The 24,602-nt window shown below is 34.2% G+C and overlaps 1 protein-coding gene across 8 annotated transcripts in view; it reads left to right on the top strand.

Moving 5' to 3' along the window:
- ANKS1B (ankyrin repeat and sterile alpha motif domain containing 1B) overlaps positions 1-24,602 on the top strand; it is a 407,204-nt gene that overhangs the window by 105,865 nt on the left and 276,737 nt on the right. For all 8 annotated transcript variants that reach the window (XM_064419825.1, XM_064419814.1, XM_064419816.1 and 5 more), the window contains exon 10: positions 10,273-10,438. In XM_064419825.1, coding sequence (XP_064275895.1) covers positions 10,273-10,438 — 166 coding nt within the window. The remainder of the gene's footprint in view (positions 1-10,272; positions 10,439-24,602) is intronic.

The following is a 24,602-nucleotide window of genomic DNA, read 5'->3' as shown; positions in this document are numbered from 1 at the left end:
CCACTTGGGTTTCCATACAAATGGAACTTTATAAAGGGATACCTTATATTTTCACCAAAATTCAAACTAGTCTGAGACTTACAGTTTCTTAAAATCCCAAACTGATTATAAAGATTTTTTTCACTTCCAGCAACCTGTAATTGAGAAGAACTCATGAACTGGATGTAAAATAAATAAAACTGAATTTGGGGGAGTCTGTATTTAAGATATCAAAGGGAAATATATAAAACTACATTGTCTCATGTTTTCATGTAAATGTATTTTGGATTTACTTTGGATGGAAAATGTGATCTACTAATTATAGTGAAATACTTCTTTTTACATTAAGGTCTCTCAAAAAGGCAATTCAGCTAGAAAATGGGAATCTCATGTTTCATGTTTTTTCACCTAGAATGTTAATCATATATATTGCTGTAGAATGCAGATGGTCTATTCACTTTCCAGAAGCAATAAGCAGTTTTGTTTCATAAAATCTACTATAATAAAAAGAAGTCACCTTAATGCTGCTAATAGTATGGAGAATCGCTGTGTTGCTTTGGTGAAAGGGGGAGATAGCTTTTTTTAAAATCATGTTATAAATATGTCTCTGTATAACCCGAACAGTCCACCAGGCATTTTGCAGTTTTTCGAGATAAAAGGTATAAGTGTGAAGACATGGAGGTAAATTAATAAATTGACAGTATCATGCCAATTGTATTATTTTTGGAAGTGCTATAATTTTATAGCATCCTAGTTTTTGTTTCACAATATTTTATACTGTGAAGAAAAAGAGAGAAAATAAAATATTTACACAATGTTCAGTGCTATTTATAGCTACCTAATTTTGAATTTAGCAAAATTGAACCTATAACAGACAGCGTTTTAGCCCGACGGTCTAAGTACTTGCAAACCAAAGGTTTGCCCTTAATTGGTTTTTATGATTAGCAGATACTACATACAGACAGCAGATACATACAGACAGCAGTTCTATATACACATAAAGCTTTTTTTAGTGAACTGTTGTAATATGTTTGTATATAGGCAAGTGATTATATCCTTCCTTATTCACACTGGTTTTATAGAGCCAGTGATTTTGAATTGTGAAAAATAAATATTGAGAGCAGAATGTTCCTTCAGAAATCCATCTGGATGTTCTTGCTCCTTGTATCATTAAGAAAGTGTCAACATCTCTGAAGGTGTTTGACTGATTTCTCTTTTGTGTTGAACAGGAAGCCACTGTGGGCCAGCCAGAGTGAGATGTGAAGTTAGGAATGTTTTTGACCACATGCCTAGTTTTTGAGCTGTATTTGTGTGCAAATTAAACACCAGGGCACTTAGGGTATGCAGCTGACAAAGCAGAAGGCTTTCCTTCAGTCCTTTCTACCCACTTTCAAAGGGGACAGACTGAGTGTAACTTTTTCAAAATCTCTTTTGAATGCAATAATGTTCTATTGTAATGTTCATGAGCAATTTTTGAGCTGCCTCTTAAGGATAGCAATCTTAACGTCTTTCTCCCACAGAGAGTTATTTCTCATCAGGGCTGTAAAATCAAAGAACTGCTCAGACTCCATAGTTTGGATTTTTAGTGGCTAGAATCTCATTTTTTGACCAGAAAGAAAAACCCACTGCCAAGGGTTTCCCCTTGTCTGGCTTTAGGTGGTTTCATATGACATCCAGGCATTCTGAGTCACAAATTTCTTTCACTTGCCAACACTGTTTTCTGATCATGAAAATTTGAAAGGATCTTGAGTTTGCAAATTCCTTGAGTGTTTAACTTCTAACATTTACATTGCTATTTTGAAGATGAGTTATTATTTGATGAAATATGAGAAAATAATTGAAGCAGAACCTAGAGAAATAGAATCATTAAGGAAAAAGTTCTTTTCTGAGAACTTTTTACCATCTTGGTTTTGGGAAACTCTGATGTAGTAGTTTGTTTCTATATGAAGGAATTAACAATATTAACAGAGAATAGCTGTAATAAAAGTATTCATTACAGCTAGTATGACTGCAAACCTGAAGCAAGACCCCTTAATTCTTGTTAAATAGACAGTGTGGTAGCTGTTCAAAGCTGGAATCTTGCAGTGTACCTATAGAAAACTTTTTAAGTTCTAATTTTATGGAAAGTGTGATTTAGGTTCCCTTATAATCTTATTTCATTTTATGTAATCTTTACATTCTGTTTCCATTTCACAATATCTAGGGCTGAGAATTTGCAATGAATAAGTAATTATCATACCACAGACATCATCATAGTAACAATTAAAGCAGAAGAGCTTTGATGTAAAAGGTGGGGTTCCTCGTTATAGAGCCATATGGAAGTAGCATGTTTATTAATGGAATGGTTTTCATGCAGTGATGAATTGAGTGATTATGTTCATGTATTGTCCTTATATTTCCATCTTACCTGCTGAAATTCAACATGGCCACATCAGCCCTCATAAAATTGCCAAGAATATAGGCAGTATGAGGAGATAGAACTGAGCAATGGAGCTTTTTGTATCCATAGAACTAAAAATCCATGTTATGAATGTTAGTAACTTTGGCACACTTTTGGCCAGGAAACAGCAGAGTTCATAGGTTCCCATTCAGAGCTACTGTTCTGAACTAAAGTATGAAATAGAAAATTACTGGGTTATTTAAGATTATGGGAGATACAGGCAATATCCTCTTAACTTGTGTTTATTGCTAATGTGCATATTTCCCCTATTGCCATGGAATAACTTGTTTTTCAGTTTTTAAGCACCACTTCTAGCTTACAGTATGAATTTACTTTCCCTCTGACTGTCTCTTACTGTTAGGCTTAGTTTTCACATTGCTGGAATATCTGCAAAGTTTATTTGGTACTATATAATTAGGAAGTATTAACTTTTACAAACTTTGCATGCTGCTGGGATCTTTAAAGAACAATTTCAAATGTTTTTTCTGTTAATTTTGTATTTCACTTTCCTGTTCAGTAATGTAACAAATCAAAGTATGATTCACAACAAAGCTTTTTCGCTTTGACAATACAACTCCATAACTTTAGTATTTTGAAAATAATTTTCTTGCTCGTTCTATTTTACTGTGGGAGAGTGTGTAGGAGAGATTTCTTCTAAGAGGGTCTTGGTTTATGCTATTGCAATAATGACTTCTATACGAAGCATACTTAAATGTTTATTTCTTCAGTGTCAAAAACTTCTGAACATGGAAGATTGTCTTTCCCGAAATAGCAAATATTTATTTGTCTCTTCTATCAAGTCTATTGCATGTGATATCAACTAATGGGTTTCTGTTGTGCAAATTTTTCAGAGTATTTACTTCAGAACAAGATGCATGGGCAGAATATTTTTTTTCAAGACTTGGGTTATTTGTAATAGATACTGGATTAACACATTTTGGTGTTAAATCTCTCTTTTAAAAGATTTCTCTGACAGTGTCTCATTTTAGGGAAGTTATCTGCTCTCCAGTCAAGTCAGTTCACAGCTGTAGAGTTGCTATTCACAGAGCAGTTATGTTTTGCTTCAAGATTTACTTCAGTGCATTCAGTTCTTCTCTCCCCTTCACAGCAACATATACATTTTTCATTTAGTGGCACAGTAGTTGATAGAAATTAAGCTATAAAATGTGAGAAATGTGAGTCTGCTTAACATAGAGTAGTGCGTTAATTGTTTTCTGAATTTGCTGTCAAATACTGAGTTCGGTATAGGGTTTCTCAGTATCTAATATTTTCCATGGTTACTGCCATTATAATGTAAGGAATTAGTTTTCATGTTTGCTGCTTCAGTTGGAGCTGTGTGTGTATGTTTAAATCCTAGGCATTAGAGCATAAGCATCTTGCAGTGAAGTATTGTTTCCATGGAGCTTAGGTTTAAGCTCATTTTATCTTTTTTTTTTTTTTTTATAATATAATAGTCTTTATTTTAAAGAGGCATTTCCCACAGCTTCAAATTCAAACAAGACATGATTTGTTAAAATGTCTTTCATGAATACAATAGGAAAAAAAAAGGAGGATGTTTAAACTGGAAGTTGATTTTTAGTTTATAATTGTATTTTTTTTCAGTTAAACTAAGAATCATGTATTAAAACTGTTATTATATTACACTACATCGCCACACACAACCACTAACATTTGCATAAACCAGATTATGTACACTTCTAGTATATTCTTTGTCACAGTGAGTTATTTATTAGAGGAAGCATCTGCTCTTTTTCATGGCCTGAGTGTTGAATGCATGGGAAAGCATGTAGCATGACTACAACAATCTAGCTTCATTTGAAATGCTGAATATCTGCCAGTTAGAATTATGAAAACACTGCATAAAATATAGTGACATGTTTCTGCTGCTGAGGTTAGCGCTGCATTCATTATGCTCACAATTTACCCATGTCTTCACACATTTAGAGTTTAGGCTATATTAGTGAGTTTTGTGTTGTAAGGCATTGTAAGAACCTTTAGCTTTCAGGGATTTATGTCTGTAGAGTTTTTGTATGAACTTTTGCATTTGAAACACGGATATGGGAAAATATACGTTGGAAAAGGAGAAAATAAACCTATATTTGGGGTGTTATATAAATAAGGCTCATTTTTTTCAACATTAAGTTTGAAAAAGCAAATCTAAATTTTGACTGGTTTCTGAAAAACTAAACATCATATTTATGTTTCTAACTAAATAAACAGGACAACAACTCCAGCATGCTTTATTAAATTGATGTTTTTCTCAGCTCTGTGCAAGGCTTAATGAAACTTACAAAGGCTGTTTCAGATGTGGAAGGCGAATAAGTATTTCAGTTAATTCTGTACACGTATTATTCCTACAACTGCAAACCTACAATTTCAGGTGTTTGCTGAAAGGGTAAAAGATCCTACTCTTTTAAAATACATGCTAGAGATACTTTGTTCAGACCAGAGTAGATCCTCCAGTGTCATTACCCTTAAATGAGATTATTGGTGATTTTCCAGATTCTGTAATTTATCATGAATCTTATTATATGTTCTATGACAAATTATACATTCAAGAGTTTCTAGCTGTCATAACAATGAACATTTATGATAGTTTGACTCATGAAAAATTACTCTAATTGTATGATACTATGAAACTTGATTTGGTTAAATTATTAGTAATAGATAAATGTGTTTTTACTAGCCATAAATTATAATAATATTCCTGATATCTTTGACTGGAAAGGCAGTCAAAATAAATATTTCACCATCTATGTAGGTTTTTGGGTTATTGTGACAAAGGAAATAGTTTCAGTTGTTTATGCTTAGTACATTATTGTGTCAAATTTGTGCAATGCCATTCAGGTTCATGCATTTCCCTTTCCACCTTGCTGCATGTCAGAAAACTGTTCTAATTATCTTTAGTCGCTGGTCAGGACTTCTTTCTTGGTTGAATTCTTGACTACTCTCAGCAACCTTCAGTTACTTATCATTAATATTTCAGTGTGAAGTGTCCCAATCCAACAAGGTTATATATCAGTCTGTTTACAAATGTCAAGAAGTCTGTTTGATGTGAGTACACTCAGACTGGATGTTAGGAAAATATTTTTTTCAGTGAGGATGGTGAGTCACTGGAATAGTTTGCCCACGGAGGAGGTAGATGTCACATCACTGCAAGCATTCAAGGTCAGGGACTCTCAGCAGCCTGGTCTAGTTTGATACCCCTACCCATAGCAAGGGTTTTGACTAGATGATCTTTAAAGGTGCCTTCCAATCCAAACCATTCCATAATTCTATGACATACCTGGGATAAATGCGATATTCATTGCTCACTCTCGGGATAATCAGGAGTTTTGGGTTGATGGAGCATATAAGATCAATAACTCTCCAAAGTTTAAACAATAAAGTGTCATAGTACTCTTCTAAGGAGAGCTGAGCAGAATCATACTATGATGGGAAGGATTCTAGATGCTGGTCCTCTGGCCTTCAAAAAGCCAGGGGAGATAGCACAATACCCTGGTGGATCTCAAGGGGTATGTCAGAATTTAGTAGCTGTTCTTCACTATCTATATAAATGGAAAAGATATTTCTAAATGTGGCTGATGCCTTGCATTCTTCCTTTCTGTGTTTCCCAGATTATTTCTACTGTAAGAGGAGAGTAATGTATGACCCTGGTGTGTTGTCCCATGTTCCAGGGAAGTAATAAAGCTTCAAGTGACCTGATTTTTACAGGAAAGGATATTGGCAGAATTAAAAAAAAAAATCTGTGAAACACAAATTCTGTCTTCTTGTCAGTGTCAGTTCAGATTAGGTGTCTTCTGAGCCTCTATCATTCTATTCATAGCTCATGCAAAAACAAACTTGCATATACCTCAGCCCTTAATCATACATCATTCAGTTTGATTCTTAAAAGAAAAGCAAGACTATAGAGAATGAAGAAGCAAGGGAGGCTAGAAACCTGGAAAAAATATGGAAAAAAAGAAGGTCCAACTCAACATCTTATAGTTCTTGAAGATTTAGTCATGTTATGGCACATTGTTTCACAATTGTGTATAACCCTTTGCAATGGTCAAAAATAGATATTTTAGGAACAATTTCATTCCCACTGATTAACAATCTCTTACCCCTGTGCAGGTTTCAGATAGTGTGTCATAGGCATTATACTTTCAAACTTATGCTCAGAGGAGACCCAGCTGACTGCAGGCCCATGAATAAGGGCCACAGTGTGTCCCTGGCGTGTGCTCTGCAACTTCAGTGTCACATTTCTGTTTCTTTCTACAAGACAAAAAATCTAATTTACATTGATCAGTATGGGTGGCTATTTTCTAGTGATTTCCCACTACAGTGACTTACTCACTCTCAGTGTTGGGGGTTTTTCTACTTCTATTGTGTATGTATTTTTATCCTTTCCACAAAAAAAAAATAATTATTTTAATATACTAGCAGCCCAGCACATTATTTTTGTGAATTAATTATTTCAAATAAGGACAAATTATATCTGATGGTGGTGGTCAGTTATATATCTCATGTTTAGCAATTTGGAGTGGATAATAGAAATTTGAGATTGAATAATCTCTATTTTCAAAACAAAATTAGACTCAGATTTTGATTTCAGGACTAAATATAAAGGAAAAATATTTTCAAGAGGTTTTATTGTGGAGTTGGTAATAACTTGGACATATGGAATTACTGTAGTTGTTGCATTTGGTCGAGAGCTTTCAATCTTAGAAAAGAACAGATCACATTGCTTCACATCTGATACTTAGAATCTTACAACATCTGCTAATATCTAAGTTGGTGAATTATTTTATATCTTAGAAATTTCTATAAATGCTCAGTACCAGCAAAATGCAGAACATTTTGCAGCAACCAGAAGAATTTACAATTACTTCCTTGTCTCTTAATGTTACATATGCACATTTTAATAAAGGTTTGTCATCTTCACTTAATGAGTTGATAGATTTTTCTGGCTTTCTAAAGTATTAACAATTCTTTCTTGGCTCTAACTGGTTTAACTTCTGCTGGACATACAATTATTATATTTTATTTATTAGAGAGATAATTAAGAAGAATTTAATTGCTGGTAGTTTACATTCTAACAATTTTCCAGTAACCCCATCATTTTTATTTATTCTTTTCTGACATTTCTATTCATGCAAAGTTAATTACTGAATATTGAATAACATTCAGAAAATCAAACTGAATGTTAAGAGCAATTAGGAAAGGAGTAGAGTACAAAAAAATCATTATGTCAGTATGACTGCTTGGTGAGCCCTCATCTCGAATGAGGAAATCTGAGAAAATGTCATCCCTGTCACATCATTGAAGACTGAGAGGATGAAGGGTGGCAGAGATGGTCAAAATCCTGGAACAGCTGGGTAAGTAGGTTAGTATTTCTCATTCCCTAAAGGAGAGGACATGGGAAGTGCATATGTCTGTGACATCACAAGGAGAGAATAAATAAAGAACAGCCCTTCATTGCCATCTAAAGTATAAAACAGCAATGTCAAACTTGGTGAGATAGCTAAAAACAAAATGGGGGCATGCAAGCTATGAAAGGGGACATGTGCTCTAAAGGCAACTTGAGAAGGTAATTCTGGAAAGTTGGATTGGTAGACATGTGAAACCAAGTCAGCACCTTTGAGTATGAAGTGTGAGGCCCACGAGGTGTTGCAGAAGGAGGAGCAGTTACTGCATGCTTGACCTAATCTCATGTTGGTTTTGCTGTTCTCTAGATCAGCACTGTTGACTGCCTTTACAGACAATGTTGGGTGACAAAGTATGATCCAAAATCTATTCTAATGTTTGGTGTATCAATTTTAATGTTGGGTTTTGGTGGGTGTTTTTTTTTTTGTGGTCTTTTTTTTTGCTTGTTTGTTTTTTGGGGGGGTTTTTTGATTTGTTTTTTTTTTTTTTTTTTTTTATGTAGCTGAATTCAGGCACTGAACAGAATTTCCCTTTGGTGTTTTGTGACAATTTTAAGGCTGCTGTGTTTCTTCACACACTTCTCTAGGCAGATTTACTATAATTAGGGTTTTGGCATTTTGATTTAAATGCGTGTTTCTAGAAGAGTACAAGGATTAAATTGAATTCTTCTTTTTCAGTCATTGCTTTGGTAAATAAATTCTTTTACCTCTGCCTTTTTTACAGCAGACTTAAATGGACAGGGTAAAAATTCTTTTTTTTTCAAGTTTGTAAGATTCCTTCTCTTGTCCTGCAGTTGCACTTCAGCTGCTTCGATGCCTCTGTGTATTTTTTCTATTAACTTCATTTAAGGAACTAAGTGGCTTAAGTTAATAAAGTTACATTTGGAGCTGCAGGAAGTCTACTTGCAAAATTTTGTAATCTTTATAATGTCTGATACCTGAAACTAGTTGTTATTAGTCTGCATGTGTGAGATTACTAATACTGAGAGGTCATAATCTGGCTAGGTAGAAACTGGAAAGGAAGAAACAGGTGGAGATGCCATTGCATTCCTCTTTTAGATATGTTTTTTGAATGCTGACCACCAATTTTGTATTGTTTGCTAGTACATACTAATTTTTTTTAAATTACAAATACATCTTAGTATTCTATTTATTTATTACTTATTTATTATTCTATTTATTCTATTTATTTTACTTGTATGATTTTTTCCCCTGATCTCTGTTTCCAGTGTTCATTTTCAAGTTCTTTGTGAGTTTAACCTGTGATTTAAATTGGTCTCTACCAAAGTCATCAATAATTTTGAAGTGAAGCTGCTCTTGGTGTCATACCCTATCTTTCAAGAAGCCTTGAATTATTGCCAAACTATGAACCTACATATAGATAAAATGACCACAATGTCCAGGGAAAAACCCCAAAAATTAAGAATCATGTAGTTATTTGCTTATAGTATAAATAATTTGTATGAAAAGGCATTGTTGCCTGCAGCCAAAGCTTACCTTAGGTAATATAAGTTCTTGGTGAAGAAATTGTTACTCCACATTTTATTTTAGATAATGCCTTCTTCAATCATTTTTTTAGTAGGGCTATGATAATATCTAACTGTCAGGGTGCTTTCTTGCCCTTTGCCTTTTATTATATCATATTTTATTTATGTCTGATGCTTACTTTCAGAGACATCCATATGTCCAATATAAGAAAGATGTGGAAATATATCTTTGGCCATGCAATTTCTTTCTGCCAGGATTAAAAAAAAAATAATTTCTGGTGAAACTGTTGAAACTGGATGTTATATTCTTTTTCATTTTTGAAACTAGAAACAGTCTGCTTGGTTGAATTACTGTACCAGAAAAACTTCTAATTCCTCTTTTCCCCCTCAACATTTGCTAATCAGTAGAATTTGCTGTACATACTGCTGTTATGGGACCTTTTGTCATTATTTTGCTCAAATGTAGAGCAGTAATTCATCTTCATTCACAGCCTGGGATCCTGCCATCCATATGTGGAAGGCATATTTTTAGCTTTCTTATATGTAATATAAATATTTTGTAAAACCATCCCTGAAGAGAACGTAATTGTAGCGGTTAATGTAATTGTTGCTCTCATGAGATACAATTAAAAAAGAAAATGAGACATCCCCTGAATTACAACTTAAAACAGGTATTGCAAAAGCAGTAATCCAGTTTTCATTAAATAAAAAGCTTGATGAATGAAGTTCTTCTGTAAACTGAACAAGAACTGTATTATACAAAAAATTAAAGAAATAAGAAATGTTTTCTTCTCCCATGCAAGTAATTCTTCTGGTCTGTTACAGTTTGGATTTCAGCAGAATGCTGTATTTAATTTGCTGAATTCTAAACCCTGCTGGTCAGAGTTATTGAGCTTGGTCCTTTTCCTGTGTCATCGGAGAAATATCTCTCTTACCGATCTAAATTTTTGCCTTTCAGGAATCCTATTCAAAGAAGAGAGGTTATGCATTGGAAGCAATACCCTCTGTACCTCTGGATGCAGTTCCTTCAGAAAATGACAGCAGTCTTTGTGATTCAATAGACGTAGCAGTCACCAAAAAGCCTTGTTCCCTAGAGATAGCAAGAGTTCCTTCCTCAAGACCAGGTAAACCACCAAATAATCCTTTACAGAGTCATTGGTGTGTTAATCTATAGAATATGTAGGTTTATGTTTTTAAGCATGCAGTATTCTGTTTATCACAGTATGATTATAGTCTTCCATTAGCTACTATAAGGGCTTTACATCAGAATAAAGATTAATAGCAAAATTTTGAAGAAGTGAAAACCAAGCTGGTGTTTGAATACTTTCCTAGATAAATACAAGGTTGTAAAAACCCAAATTAGAAAGAGTTTCTTCTAGACAAGCCTTTTGCAGTAATCCTTTAATCAACCTGTTTCTTTTTACTAAGTACCCCTTAGCAACAATGTTAGGGAACTACTTCAAAATTCAAAGTACTCTGCATTTTCGTGTTACATGAAACAATATCTGATCCATTTTTAAAAATTAAATAGTTAATGAGATTTAAGAGAACTATTAAATGACAGTTTGACAGACTGCTGTTTGTGTTATATATAGCTTTGAACAGCAATGAGTTAAAATAGTTAAAAAACAATAGAATTTTGCTAAGTCAGATATTATCTGTAAGTATGATATTATCTGTAAAAATTCTGTATATGTTCTCCAAAATTATATGGTCTCTTCCATTACCCTTGTTTGAACTCTTCTTTAGTCACCACCTGGTACAGGAATTTCAGAATATAGTCATTTTGCTCTAAGTAATTGGACTGAGAGTCTGCTGTGACAAATGACAGTTCTCAGCAGCAGAGACCTATTTGAAACAGGCAGTTGACTTTCTGACCTGTGCAGTCTTGATTAGGAATCATGATTTGGGTAATGTACAGGGATGACAGATGATTGTTGACTAACATCATGTTACTGATGTGGTGTGTGTAAGGGGAAGCACCTTCTTGATTTCACAGCTGAACTAATATTGAAGGAATGCCAGAGCTACATCAGGCATGGTGTATGAGGCCCAGATAGCAAGATAGAGCTTTGGAGTGTGCAAGGTGAGGTGGAGTTGATAGTAGTTCCTACCTCTCTTTTAAATTTGGGCTAAAGAAGACTTGCTGGAAGCTGCATTATAAGAAGCAGTCCAAAAGGTGGCACAAAATAGGATAGCATCTTTGTAGAATAGTTGCACAGAACGGACCAGAATCTGACTTGAACATCAGTATGACTGCTTGCTTCTACTACTTGTTTCTAACTTGGATGATTTTGGCTCTGATAATCTAAAAACAAAATTAGTCTGTGCAGGACAACATTGTGGGTTTCAGTGGAGGAAGAAAATAACAAATTATCTTTGTTTTTTACACTTCTACTTGAATAATTATGGTAAACATGTACTGCAGTGGAAAGACTGCCATACACATACCAAATAAATTGGTAGGGGGAATTCATTACCTGCTTTCTTAGTAATGGGGCTCAACAACAAATCCTTTCATTGTAATTAGTATTTTTAAAAATAGATTGAGTTTTCACTAGTTAGAATACCAGGCTTTGGAATTGTGCTGTCTGCTAAACACAAGCATTTTTCTGAGGCGTAGTAAATCCTTTAAGATCAGCATGCAAAACAGATGCTATAAGGGACATTTTTATGTCTTAATCTGGAAGTATGTTTTATGTAAAGTTTAAAATAGTGTGTATCAGAGGCCTAGAGTATAACCAAGGAAGCTGTAGGACATTCATGAGGGCATGCATGATATTTAGAAGTTCTAACAAGATCAATGAGTTGACAATACAAACGTACTGTAATTCCTTCTGTTAATTTTCCATATTCCACTATGATATTTTCCTCTTGGCATTTTATTGGGAAGAACATTCAGCTGTATAGAAAAATGTAGTTTTATTTTAAGCTATAAATGTAGAAGTTATTTAACTGGCCTGGCTTGCAAGCCATATCTGGAATCATGTTGGCTCTTATCTTATACTAGAAATGGACCAAATGAAATAAATCACGTCACTCTCAGTTATAAGGTATTTAGCACTAGATGTAATTGTATGTGAAGTCATCCTGCCACTCAAGGTTGTACAGATTTATTGCTTGAATAAGTTACATATGATTATAGATAATTTATTTAAAATGAATATCTTATTCTGCATGTTGGTTTTTTTTTTCCTGAATTTCCCTCAGTTGTTGTGTCACTGAGACATGCCAATTTTGGCAATACTGTTTCAAATTGCTGTGTTATGTGATATGTAGGGTTCTGGGGAGAAAAAACAGACTGCTCTGTAGTTCTCTTGAATCTTGTTGTTGAACTGGTAGGGAATCACAGAGGATGAGCACTCCATGCAACCAATGGTAAAGGTTTGTTTTGAGGGAGATAAACTGAATAAAAGCAAATAAAAATAGTCATAAAGTTGGTTATCTCTACTTCTGAAATCCTATTTTGTGTGATTTTTATGTCTGTTTGCAAGAAATTAGGTTTATATAGGAAGAGGAACAGTTGCATTTATTGGTTTATGCTCACAGTTAAAGCAATTGCTTCTAATTAGCACAGATTTAAGAGTAAAAAAGACTACTTGTGTGTCTCAGTCCAAATTAAACTGCTCTTTGTTTCTGTGATAGATTAATAGGACAAGTTTGTCAGAACATATACGCATTTCTCAGCATTTTTACCTTTAAACTAACAGGAATATACATTTCTTATTTCTACCTTTAAACTAATAGGACATGATAAGAATATCCTGAAATACTGTGCTCTTTGAGACCATTTTTTCCATGAAGTAAAACATAAATTTGGGGTTAAAATTTCATAGATCCATCTCATTAAATGAATTTAAAATAATTGATTCATTAATCAATCTGACTGATTCTTCTGTTGGCTATTTTCCTGTTGGCTATGTCCTGTATCCAACAGTATCAATATTCCTTAAACTAAATATTTCTGCTACTCATTTTAATTTTTATACTGCTCTTCTATTTAAAAAAGAATTCACATTACATATTTAATCTTGAAAAAGAGTAAGGAAATTTTATTAGTTGATAAGCCATGCATTAGTATTTTCCTTTTGCTTTTAAGGATGTAATGAAATTTTATGAACTATAGCAGCAAATCATCTTGGAAAAAGTGTAAATGAAGTTAAAAAGATATTCATGAACGTAGAGTGGTTTTGGTCACTTATTTAGAGTCCAGAGTACTAATTAAGGTGCACCACCAGGCTGCTTTTGGGACTCTGATGTTAAAGATCCTTACAGACTTGTACCCTTAGTAGCTTAGACATTCTGTACCTCAATCCATCCTTGAACTTCCTAGTGTCATCCATTTTATTTAGGAGAAATACTGAATGAAATCTGAGTTACATTACCAAATAAATGCTAATTTTTAATTGTAGTTAAGTGCATTTCCCTACCCAGTAAGGAGATTTATATTTCTTTGAGTCTGGTTTTATAATTTCTACTGCAGAAATGATAAATCCCTATGAGTGAAACCAGGTGGCAGTTTTACATGTTAAACTTTCAGTAATAGTGAGTGACAGCCAGTAGTAATTAAACTATTTTTAGGTCTCCTTGTGTATCATCAGGAATTAGAGAGGACTTTTCAAACTCTATTTCTCCCAAACAACTTCTGGAAGAAAAAAACAACCACCTTCCTTGGGAAATGTGTTCTGTCTATGCAGATTAACAAAAGTTTTAGGAAAGCATCTCAATGACAAGAGACATTTCTCTATGCAAACTGCATGAGAATCACCATTGGGTAAGAGAATTCAAGAACCTCTTATGTTTCGTTATGTTACTTTGCTGTGCCTGCAGGTCAGGGACACATTAGTGAGCCATCTTCAACTCTGAAAACAGCTGAGCTGTGGCAAAGCAGAACTCAGTGTGGGCTGCAAAATCCAGCTGAGAAATAAGGTGAATACTATGGGGCTTCACTTGTGCTGAGCTCTCAGCCACTGCACAGTCAGCAGTTCCCAAGGCAGTAATTTTAAAGATAGCTCTTATACAACTACTCTACCCAGTTATATCAAAGATATGGATTCTATCAGGGATAAAAATTGTCCTTAGATATGTGATGTGTTGCCAGTAGCCTGTAGCGGGCAAACACAAAGCAAGGAGCTGAAACATAAAGAAAGAGATAGCAGCTTTTCTGCTCCTTCACCCAGCTAACTGTACTTTGAAGCAATCTTGCTGTTGTCAGTCAGGATGTTTTTGTTATCCAAAAAAATTGCTTGGTTTGTGCTTAAATTAGGACTTGTTAGAAGGACCAGACAGTTCATAAATCATACCTTCTTCTTATAGCCTCATAATCACAACAAGGAAATTAATAAAAAAGTAGTTGACATTGAATTAATACAATATATCAAACTGTCCCCAAGCTGGCCAATTCTTTGCACTATTAGGGTTTTATTTTTTGCTTTCTCAGCCTGGTATCCCTTTCCTGTCATTACAGTGAAAATGAACCTGAAAACTTGTCAGTGTGTCATATCATCTCAGCTGTGTAACACTGTGTCAGCAGTTTCACAGATATCTAGGAGGCTATTCTCCAGAAACCCGAATAGAAAAAAAATAACATATTTATCAACATTATAATATGTCTTTTACCTAGTTTGAAAGTCATCAAATACTTAGCTTGGTAAATAAAGTTCTATTTGTCCAATCATCAGTTTCTGTTTGACTTCAGTAATCCTGAATATTTGCACACTTCAGTTTTCCAGATTGAGACTAAGATCGCAAATACACAGTTTCTAACTTGATTAATTTATACCTTCAGTTTTGTGCAGTTATTTTCTAGTTATAAGCAAATCAGTGAGAAGTGGCCCCAAGGAAGCACCATCACACTGCCAGATATAAAAAATTGTCTGGATTAATGGAAATTGAAGAGTGTAGCTTTAGTCATCGATGCTTCACCACTTTGAAACTAAATTGATCTGAAGGGTCAGACACAAACCTTTCTGAAAGCCACTCACACTTGAATTGCTTCAAGGAGAAGGACTGCTAATAGAGCTGTATTTTGTTTAAGTATGCTTTTTAAACCAGAGATAGCAGGATGTAGTGCACTTAAACACATGACCTACAGTCTAACTCCCCAGGATTAAATACTTTCAAGGAAAGATATTTAATGATCAAGAAAAATCGTCTTAGTGGTGTAGAGGGAAGAACATAATAAAGGAGACAGGATAACAGTTGGTCTAAACCAGCTGAAAATACTTATTAAATTTAGCCTAATTTGACACAAATGTTTCTGAAACAACTGGCTGTTCATGAAGGCTTTTCATATTGTGAATTTTGATATTTTGGTATTGTGGATTTTGATATTCTAAATCATTACTACCTACCTGCCATCAGTGCTGAATTTCCTAAGCAGCAGGGATGTGATTGGAGGACTTTGGAATACTTATCAAGGCCATTAAAACTTACTAGTGCTTCAGGACCCCGCATGACTTTACAGCACCAGCCTGCCAGAGTTGAGAAAGTGTTTCAACAGCACTTTGGCACATGATGTGATTCTTGGGGCTGTTCTGTGCAGGACCAGGTGTTGGACTTTGGTGATCTTGATCCCTTCCAAGGAATTGTTATCGGAATATTCTGTGATTCAGTGATGATATATGAGTGCTAATCCAATGTCCTTTATTGTTCTGTCCATTACTCATGGCGACATGATCTCCAAGGAGTATAATTGGTCTGTATGTTGAGTGGGAAGTGAGGAGCCACTCAGAGCTTGTCATCACAGAGCACAGGTATCGTAATGTGAGCCCTGCATCCTTTTGGTGGAGTTGGTTCACTGACAAAAGAGGGTTGTGTTTCCATAACAACCTAATAGCTGAACAAATCTTAGGCAGCAAGCATTTTCTTCTCTAAATAATTTTTTGCCTTAGAGAAGTGCTTTCATTGTTAGCTAAGGTTTCCCGGTTCTCAGGATGTTTTGCATAATATAATCCCCCTTTACATTTAGTACAGAAAGAGTATCATAGGCCATGGAAAGAATGAGCAAGAGGGTCTCACAGTGCCCTGAAACGATGACAATACTCCCCTTAAAGGGAGAAAAGTTAGATTCTTGCCTTTGTGTAGTTCCTTTCAAGACAGAGATTCAAAATATCTGGATTTTCTGCCTGTTGCTCTTCAAAGTTGTCTGTATTAGAATCACTGATTTCTGTGCTAGTTATTAAGAAGCTTCTCATTTCCAACTTCAGTGTATTCATGGCAAACTCCAGTCAAGACAGAGATATCCTAACATTCTGTCTTTGGATAAGTTGGAGCTCTCCAGAAACTCTTAATAAATCAAATCTGGATTATAATATTTATACCAATGGAAGTGGTTAAACTGGAAAACAGATACCTTTTTTTCCAATTAAATGTTATATTTAGTCCAAATGAAAATAGTTTGATTTTGCTGTTTATGTCTCTTTAGTAAAATTTACTTCAAAGTAAAAATTGAAAATTAGCAAAATTTTTCAGCTGAACTTTTAATCAGTAACTTATTAATAGTGAAATTTAGTGTGAAGACCAATTTTAGAGTCAATTTTTTTTCTCTCCTGTTCTTTTCCTTACTTTAACCCATGTTTGAGCTAAATGGGCATAATTTGGCTATGGTACAGAATGTATCAATTGACTTGTTTTAACAGGTTAATTTACAGTGTTGTAAAGGTTCACATTCAGAGTTTCAAGATACACATCTTTGCCAGCACAATGCATCAGAAATCAAACTACCCTTCTCCTGACTTTCAGAGGTGACATATTTTGTGTTTGTCCTTCCGACTGCCACAGGAGGTAGTGCAGGATGCATTGCTCACTTGTCAGAAGCAATTTTGTCTAGTACATTAATATGTGTTTGCAGCTAAGATTTTTCATTTCATGTGACCTTTTAATGAAAATCAAGAGAGTGCTGATGGAAGAGTGAAATATGCAATGGCTCTTCTATCTTGCATTTTGCTGGGTTTCTTCTTCAGTACAGCTAGTTCTTTTTTAAGCACCCTTCAAAACCAGAAAAGATTCCTGAAACTTATGCCTAGAGTATTTGCTGCTGTAGCTATTTCTATAACAGAAATTACAATTTTATAATTTCTTTGAATTTTTAAAGTATCTTCTGGAATTTTATAGTTCCTCTTTTTTAAGTACAAATCCCCAAATTATGAGAAGCTTGGGAGTTTTGTCTCATCATAATGATATTTTCATATCTATTTTTTTTATATCTGATATTTTTAATTAGGATGCTTTCTATTGACTTTTTAAGTACTGTATGTCCTAGAGGAGCACAGTTCACCTGTGGTTCTGTGTTGGCCACTGTTTTATTGACAGGTGTTATAGACTTGCTGGTTTCAATGAGTAGGTCTTCAAGTGATCTGAATCTCAGGCTGACATGTATTCTTAATGTCATTGACCTTAGCACATGTTTTGCAACTGATTTCAGTTGGGTTAGATTTTCACTGTGTACATCATCTTCCAAAAGAAGGGTCTTCATTAGAATTAAGAATTAGTCAATTAAGTATTACTATAAGACTGGGAAAAATTTCTCTTGTATTATGAGATGAATATTATCTGTGAGAATATTGTCCTTCTGATTTTGTCTGAAATCAGAAGATGGCTCTCAAATTATCTGCTACACTGTTGTAGTTGGAAGTGGCTGTAGATGGGTCAGTGAGGTGTGTAACTCTGATTTCTACCCTGTTAATTACCTCCTTCGGATCAAGTTGTGACAATGCATTGAAGCTGTGGTCCACCCTAGCTGTATTTGGGTGTTGTTCAGGAGGTGAGTGAGACAGTCTGAAAATCTTTTCTACACTGAAGTTTGTTCCAGGGTTGTCCAGGTTTGGGAGTTACTGGCACTAGCCAAGAAACAGGCCCAGGTGCTCCATATTCACGGTTTTTAGACAGATGCTGTCCCATATTTCTTGACATGTCTGTAGCCTGCTGTCAGTAGATAACCCACAGTGCACATCTCCCCTCCCTAATGTTTAAAGAAGAAAACATTCATACCTTATTGTTTCAATTTTCTGCACATTGTGGGAATTGGGGTTTTTTGTTAAAGTTACAAAGGGAGAGGAAAAAAATTAACTTTTGTTGTGCAAAATAAGCACAATTTTCATTAGGATTTGACTCTGATTATAAATGTATTAGCAGAACAAATTAGGACATGAGAGAAAATAAATTATAAAAAGTTTCAGTAGCAGTTCATCCTCTGGCATCCCCTCTAAGCAGTCCTGGGCAGCATGAGATAAAGCCATAGGTTCCTCTAACACAGCTATTCCATTAGTTATTCTATTTTTCTATTTTTAACAGTGAAATTTTGTATTTGGACCAACCTTTGTTATCATAAAATTCTCAAATTAATAACTAGAAAATTGAAATCCTCCAATTTTGTCATCAAAGGAGTGGCTCTAACTCCAAAGCACTATGATAACAATTAATTCTTTGCAGTGTTGAGAATATAAAAAATGTCTTTTTTTTTTTTTTCCCACTTCTTTACTTTTGAGAAAATGGGAATTTTTCCTGTAGGGCTAAAATAAAACTTCACTGTCACAAACTGAGAAGTAGACAGTGGAACAGACAGAAGTATTCAGTGATTGCTGTTTCTAGAGTGCTTTCTTGGCTGACTCTTCCCCATTTAACTGGCAGCTTTCAGAATCCTGACAAAGAGCATTAAAGGAATGAGGTTTATGTAGGCTTTTTGACACTCCTTCCACTCCTTCTACCCATTGTGGATTTGCAGGATAAGGATGTTATCTTTTTCCCATTTGGGTACTGCATGCTTCTTGTGCACATGTATCTGGAAGAATTCAGTACAAAAATTTTTAATTTTCTCCACTGCAAACATAGACCACTTGAATAAAGTTTATTAATCCAAATGTATTTGTAGTACTTACCTCTATTCCAAAAACTTTACATTTTATGTTAAAAACCAAGATTAAATAATAAAATCCAGTTTTTCTGAAGCAATGCCAATTTGCATGTCCCTTCCATTTATTATTAATGGTGATCCATATCAGCTATTCCATTATTCCTGATCTCAGGCTGAAAGCCTATAATGATCAAGGTTACTCCATTAGCTTCCTTTTAGTGTTCTTAAATCTTACCAATATGCCAGTTGCTATTAAGAAACAGCACCATTTATTGAGATCTTGCCAGATCTTTTTGAACTCTTGGATACAAATTAGATACATTGATTAAAAATTTCTAGCTTTAGTAACTCGTTTAACATTCCTTTGGAATATTTTCCTGTGAGTTTCTGTTTTATATTTAGGGAAAATATTTTTCATCTCTTGGTTTATAATATTGTCGCTCCTGCCACATTTCTAGAGTGATGTACCATAATTTTGTTTTTTTCTGTTGTCCGTTTCCCCCCCCCCCCATTTTTATGACCTTGATGCAGCAGAAGTCATGTGGAGAAACAGCATTATAATCATAAAGGCTTCTTCAGAGTGCATATGCACAGGAGACTGATTTGAGGTTGCACAATTGAGGTGTCAATTCTTACATATTGCAGCTCTAATGTACTTGCCTTTAAAACCTTATCATCCCTCTAAAAGGTTTTTAGTATATAATTAGGATAATTGCTCCCCATCATGTGCTCCCCCGGATAGCATCTCTGATAATATCCTGAAGAATGAAATGTTATTCTTAAAAACACTCTGTCATATTTGAAATTAAAACACATGGGGATGGCTGATACCATGGGATCAGTTCATTATCAAAATACGTGCACTCTCCGCCCATCCAACGTAAATATGTTTACGTTGAAGTAATTTCATTTTCCAAAAAACTAGCTTCCATTTTCTCTACAAACTCTCAACATATGTTAAAATTTTTCTGATGTTTCATTGGGTTTTATTATTATTCATTAAAATGCAGTTGAAAAAAATCAGCCCTCACAGGAGTTTTTTGGCAATTTTTGCAAATGAGTGCTCATCAAAGTGTGTGCATTCTGACCAACGCTCAGTTTCATCTGTCCTGGTGTGATTACTGTCTAGAATGATCTCATTATACACTTGACTGCATGCTGTCAGACAAAAACCCTTTTTCAAATCAAAACAATAATTCAAAAGAACATAATTATTTTTGGCTGTTTTGCATTTTAAAGCCCACATGAAAATATTATTTAGCAGGATTTGAGTTTTTCTTTGTTAAATGACTATTAGTTGCAACATCCTTTGTAGTACTTTTGAGTTAAGGCTGGAATATATATAGACCACATAGAACATATTCCATTCTATTAAGTAATACTACATCTCAGAGTGCTGATGGGATTGTTTGATAATTGAGCAGATGAAAATGCCTTTCATAAGTGGCAGTAATTTAATAGATAAATGGGACCTAATACTTCTGTAAAACTCACCAAATTGCTAATAATAACTTCATTTATTAATTTGTTTACAATTTACATGCATCTGGTACATTCTAGAGGAATATAAGCTGGAAATAGGTATAGCACTGCACAGAGATCTTAACAGGCATTAGCTAATCCTATGTGTCTCCTGATGAACCTGGAATTTTCTGTAAACCTTATGCTGAATTTTCTACAAAGCTTTTCAGTTTGAATCTTACTCCATTTTAGAAGCTGGGAAGAACCAGTTATCTTGAGCTCATAATTTTTATCCTCTTGTATTCAACACTAGATATTGTGCTATTTTGCATGAAGATGAAATTGAGTCCTATAGTTTGAGAGATCCAGTGCTCAAGAGCTAGTGCTTCACTTGAGTTATGGCTATAATGCAATGCAGTTCAAGTACTGTAAAAAAAGCTAAAGTCGTTTTCCGAAACACTGGAACTGCAACAGAGATATGTGTTGAATCAAACAAAGAACTCTCTGTCTTTTGTGGAAGATTAATTTCTCTGCTGTTTGGTCTCTTAATTTCAGATGGTAAAGCTGCTCAGCTCTGAATGTTTAATCAATAGACACTGCAATATACATATCTTAGGGTACTCTAGACATTCTCAGCATTACTGATGTTCCTGATGTCTCCTGCTCCTTGTGTAGTTTTTCCAGCTTTTTTGGTATTTTTGTATTGAAGGTTGCAAGTTTAACAGTTTGTTAAGGAATGGTTTGTGACTTGCTGTAGATGACGAGTAGATGTGTTGCACAATTTTTGTGATGTGATTACCTTTGATTTAGCTATCAGATTTGATTACCTGGGCAATCCCTTGTATTTCTCTGTCCCATATCAGGGATGTGGAAAATCAGGGGAACACTAAGTATCAGACTATAATATGAGTGACTATATCTGTATCACAGATATCTGTGTCACAGAACATGAGAATTCTATTCAGTGCTGGGTACATCCTGTGTGCATCCCAGCTCCATGCCAGATACCCCTTGTAGTAACTCTTCCCTATACTCACCAGCAAACTAACTAAAAACGTTTTTCTGTTGCTTCTGACTGGCCGTCTTTAGGAGAATTTATTTTGGTGACTGACTGTGTCAAAATTGGAATATAATTTTATCTTATATCATACAATCAACTGAATAGCCACACTAATAATTTTATTTCAGCATTGGCCTGAATCAGATCTGAAATACTAGATTTTATTATTTAAAAAATACCCCTATTTATACTGTCTTTGCTCCTTCAGTTAAAAACAACTGAAATGTTGTCATTTTGTGAAAAGAATTAAGCGAATGTATTTAATACTTGAATACATTTAACTGTGTTCCACTGGGAACTTTTCTAATGAGAATGATATGTTTTAAGAATTTTTAATAAACTTCTCTATTAACTTTAGTATATTTGGAAAGTAGAAATCTTGGCATAGCTTGCTAAATTTTGTTAAAGTCAAAATATTTGTGACAATATTAAGCAATTGCTAAAATAAACCAATTTTGTACATAATGAACAGATTTATTGGCTTTATTCAGTGTAATAAATGATTAAAAAATAGAAAAACATTGATTCCTAGTGAAGGTAATCAGTGTTGCATTTAAAAAAAGAAATCCTCCAATTATTTTTGAAGCTAAATAAAACCCACTAATTTACTTCCATTTTCTCTGCTTCTGTCTCCTTTTCTCCTTTGCTAGTCCTGATGGCAACATGTAACTTGCTGCCAAAAATTTTTCTTCTCTTACTATACAGAGATTTTATTTTTGTTCTTTTCATGCAATTTTCTTTTTATGCCACCTCAAAAGAAAACTTGAAGTGTGCAAGTGATGTAAGATTTTGCTATATATCAAAATAAGGTGGGAAAGGGTTTCTATTGCTAATTCACAAACATACGTATGCAGAATGTATTTAATAGTATCTAATAATAGAATAAGTTGCTGCTGCAACAAACTATCAAATTGGTCTTTTTTTTTTTTCCTGATATGCATTCAAATGTCTCAGTTTTGGAAGAACCCATATGAAACAATATGTTCACACCCTGCTGCTTTATTGTTATCAGAAAACAGAAATCTTCAACAAGACCATTTCATATTTTGTGACTCCAGAGCAGGATGTGTTCTTTCTGTAGTACAGTTTATCACTGTATGTGGTTGTAACTGTTCTGGATGATGACTAAAAGCAGCTGTTAGTAAGAATACTCTTTGCAGTCCAGCTCCAGTTCACCCCATGTCCTTTTTCATTCAGAAATCATTCTCTTCATGATGGAAGATACATAATAGATAGTGCAGCACAATTAAAACCATTTTCTTACCCGTAGGACTGGAATTGACACTAAATTTTTATTCAAGAGCATTTCCATTACTTTTACATCTATTTATGTCCTAAAATAAAGATAAGATAAATAAAGATATCTGTGAAAAGATATCAGAACTTTTTGTGAATATTGTGCAAGTAAATTTTGAAAAAAAACATTTTCTAATCGGTTATGTAAGTTGTATTTCAGAGTTTTTCCTCATCCAACCTGTTATAACTGCAAGAAGAATTTGCTAGTGATCAATTTAACAAAAGTGTGTTCTAATGGAATAATGGCATTTGCAGCAGGAAGTTGTTACTGATGAGAAGTTCCATCAGTAAAAGTGACAGGACATTCAGTTACATTCTTACCTGTATTCCAGTGTGATTTAATTGTGATTCTTCATTATATTTTATGAACTGTAAGTTACAGAACCTTGAAAAAATTCAAGCCATATTTTTCTCCATATAACTTGACAAAGTCCCCATAGTTTTACTTAATTATAATCCTTCTTTGTTTCTGCTCCACTGTGCTGGAATACTCCTTCTTGTCTAAGTCTGCTGATTTGGCTCTATGTCAAACCAAACGGGACAAAGCTGCATGGTCTAAAAACTGAGATTTATTCTTTTGCTGTCAAAAGCAGATACAAATGGCATACCTCTTCAATATATATGAAGTTTTGTGCTGATTTTATCATTCCTTTATATAGGTAACTGCAGCCCTCAAAAATTCCAACAGTGTATCCAAACTAGATATCTGTGGTCTCTATAATCAGTGTAATAGGTTGTATTAGTGGGAAACCATAATTGGAAGAATTTCAAGAAATTTAGAAAGCTAGCATACGGATCTTAGAGAACCTAAAACCAAAATATGAAGAGAAACCTGTGGTGGTAGCAGATTAAATATGCTGAAGTGTTGAGAAGATTCTAAACATTCAGAGAGGTTATGTAAATCCTGCTTTGTCAGTCAGAAGGTAAGATTAATATTGTCGAAATATATAACATGTTTAAAATATGTAATTTTTTCTGAATTGCAGGAGATAGAAAATAAATTAATGCAGGAATATTAGTAAAAGGGGTAGAATTTTAGTATTTTTCAGATGAAAATGATACATACAAATGAAGTATATAAAATACAGCGAGAAAGTTTTGGCACACTAATTATAAAATGGAAAATTTGAAATTAAAAAATGCTATCAAATTTTTTGGGGGTTTTGAATTATTAGAAACTTTAATGCTAGTGCCAAAAAATAGATGGTTGGAAACTGGATTGTGTTATTCCAAAATTATCCACAGTATTTCCTTTATCTTTCTCAAGTTGTTTGGACATTATCAGGGCAACACATCGGTCTATATAACTGGTCCACCTTCATACAGGTGCTGTGGTATCTCTTTCAAATTGAACAGTAAAGCCCCTAAAGATTCCCTGAATTCTCACTGTGTGTTTGTAGTGTATCCTGTCTGCTGAACAATTTCTTTATGCCTAATGAATATAACTGTTACACAATACAATATGCAATACATATTAACAAGATACTTCCTCCAGTGTAAATGTATTATAAATACAAAAATGTAAATTTTCACTGTGAGAGTTGAGCTTCATAAATCTCTCTGAAACTGCTTGAGAATTTAGATACTTTAAAGAGGAGTAACTGGATTGTGAAACATT

Source organism: Passer domesticus, chromosome 5 (genome assembly GCF_036417665.1).
Source record: "Passer domesticus isolate bPasDom1 chromosome 5, bPasDom1.hap1, whole genome shotgun sequence".
NCBI lineage: Eukaryota > Metazoa > Chordata > Aves > Passeriformes > Passeridae > Passer > Passer domesticus.
The sequence above is the reverse complement of the archived record's forward strand: the minus strand, read 5'-3'. Positions and strand labels throughout refer to the sequence as shown.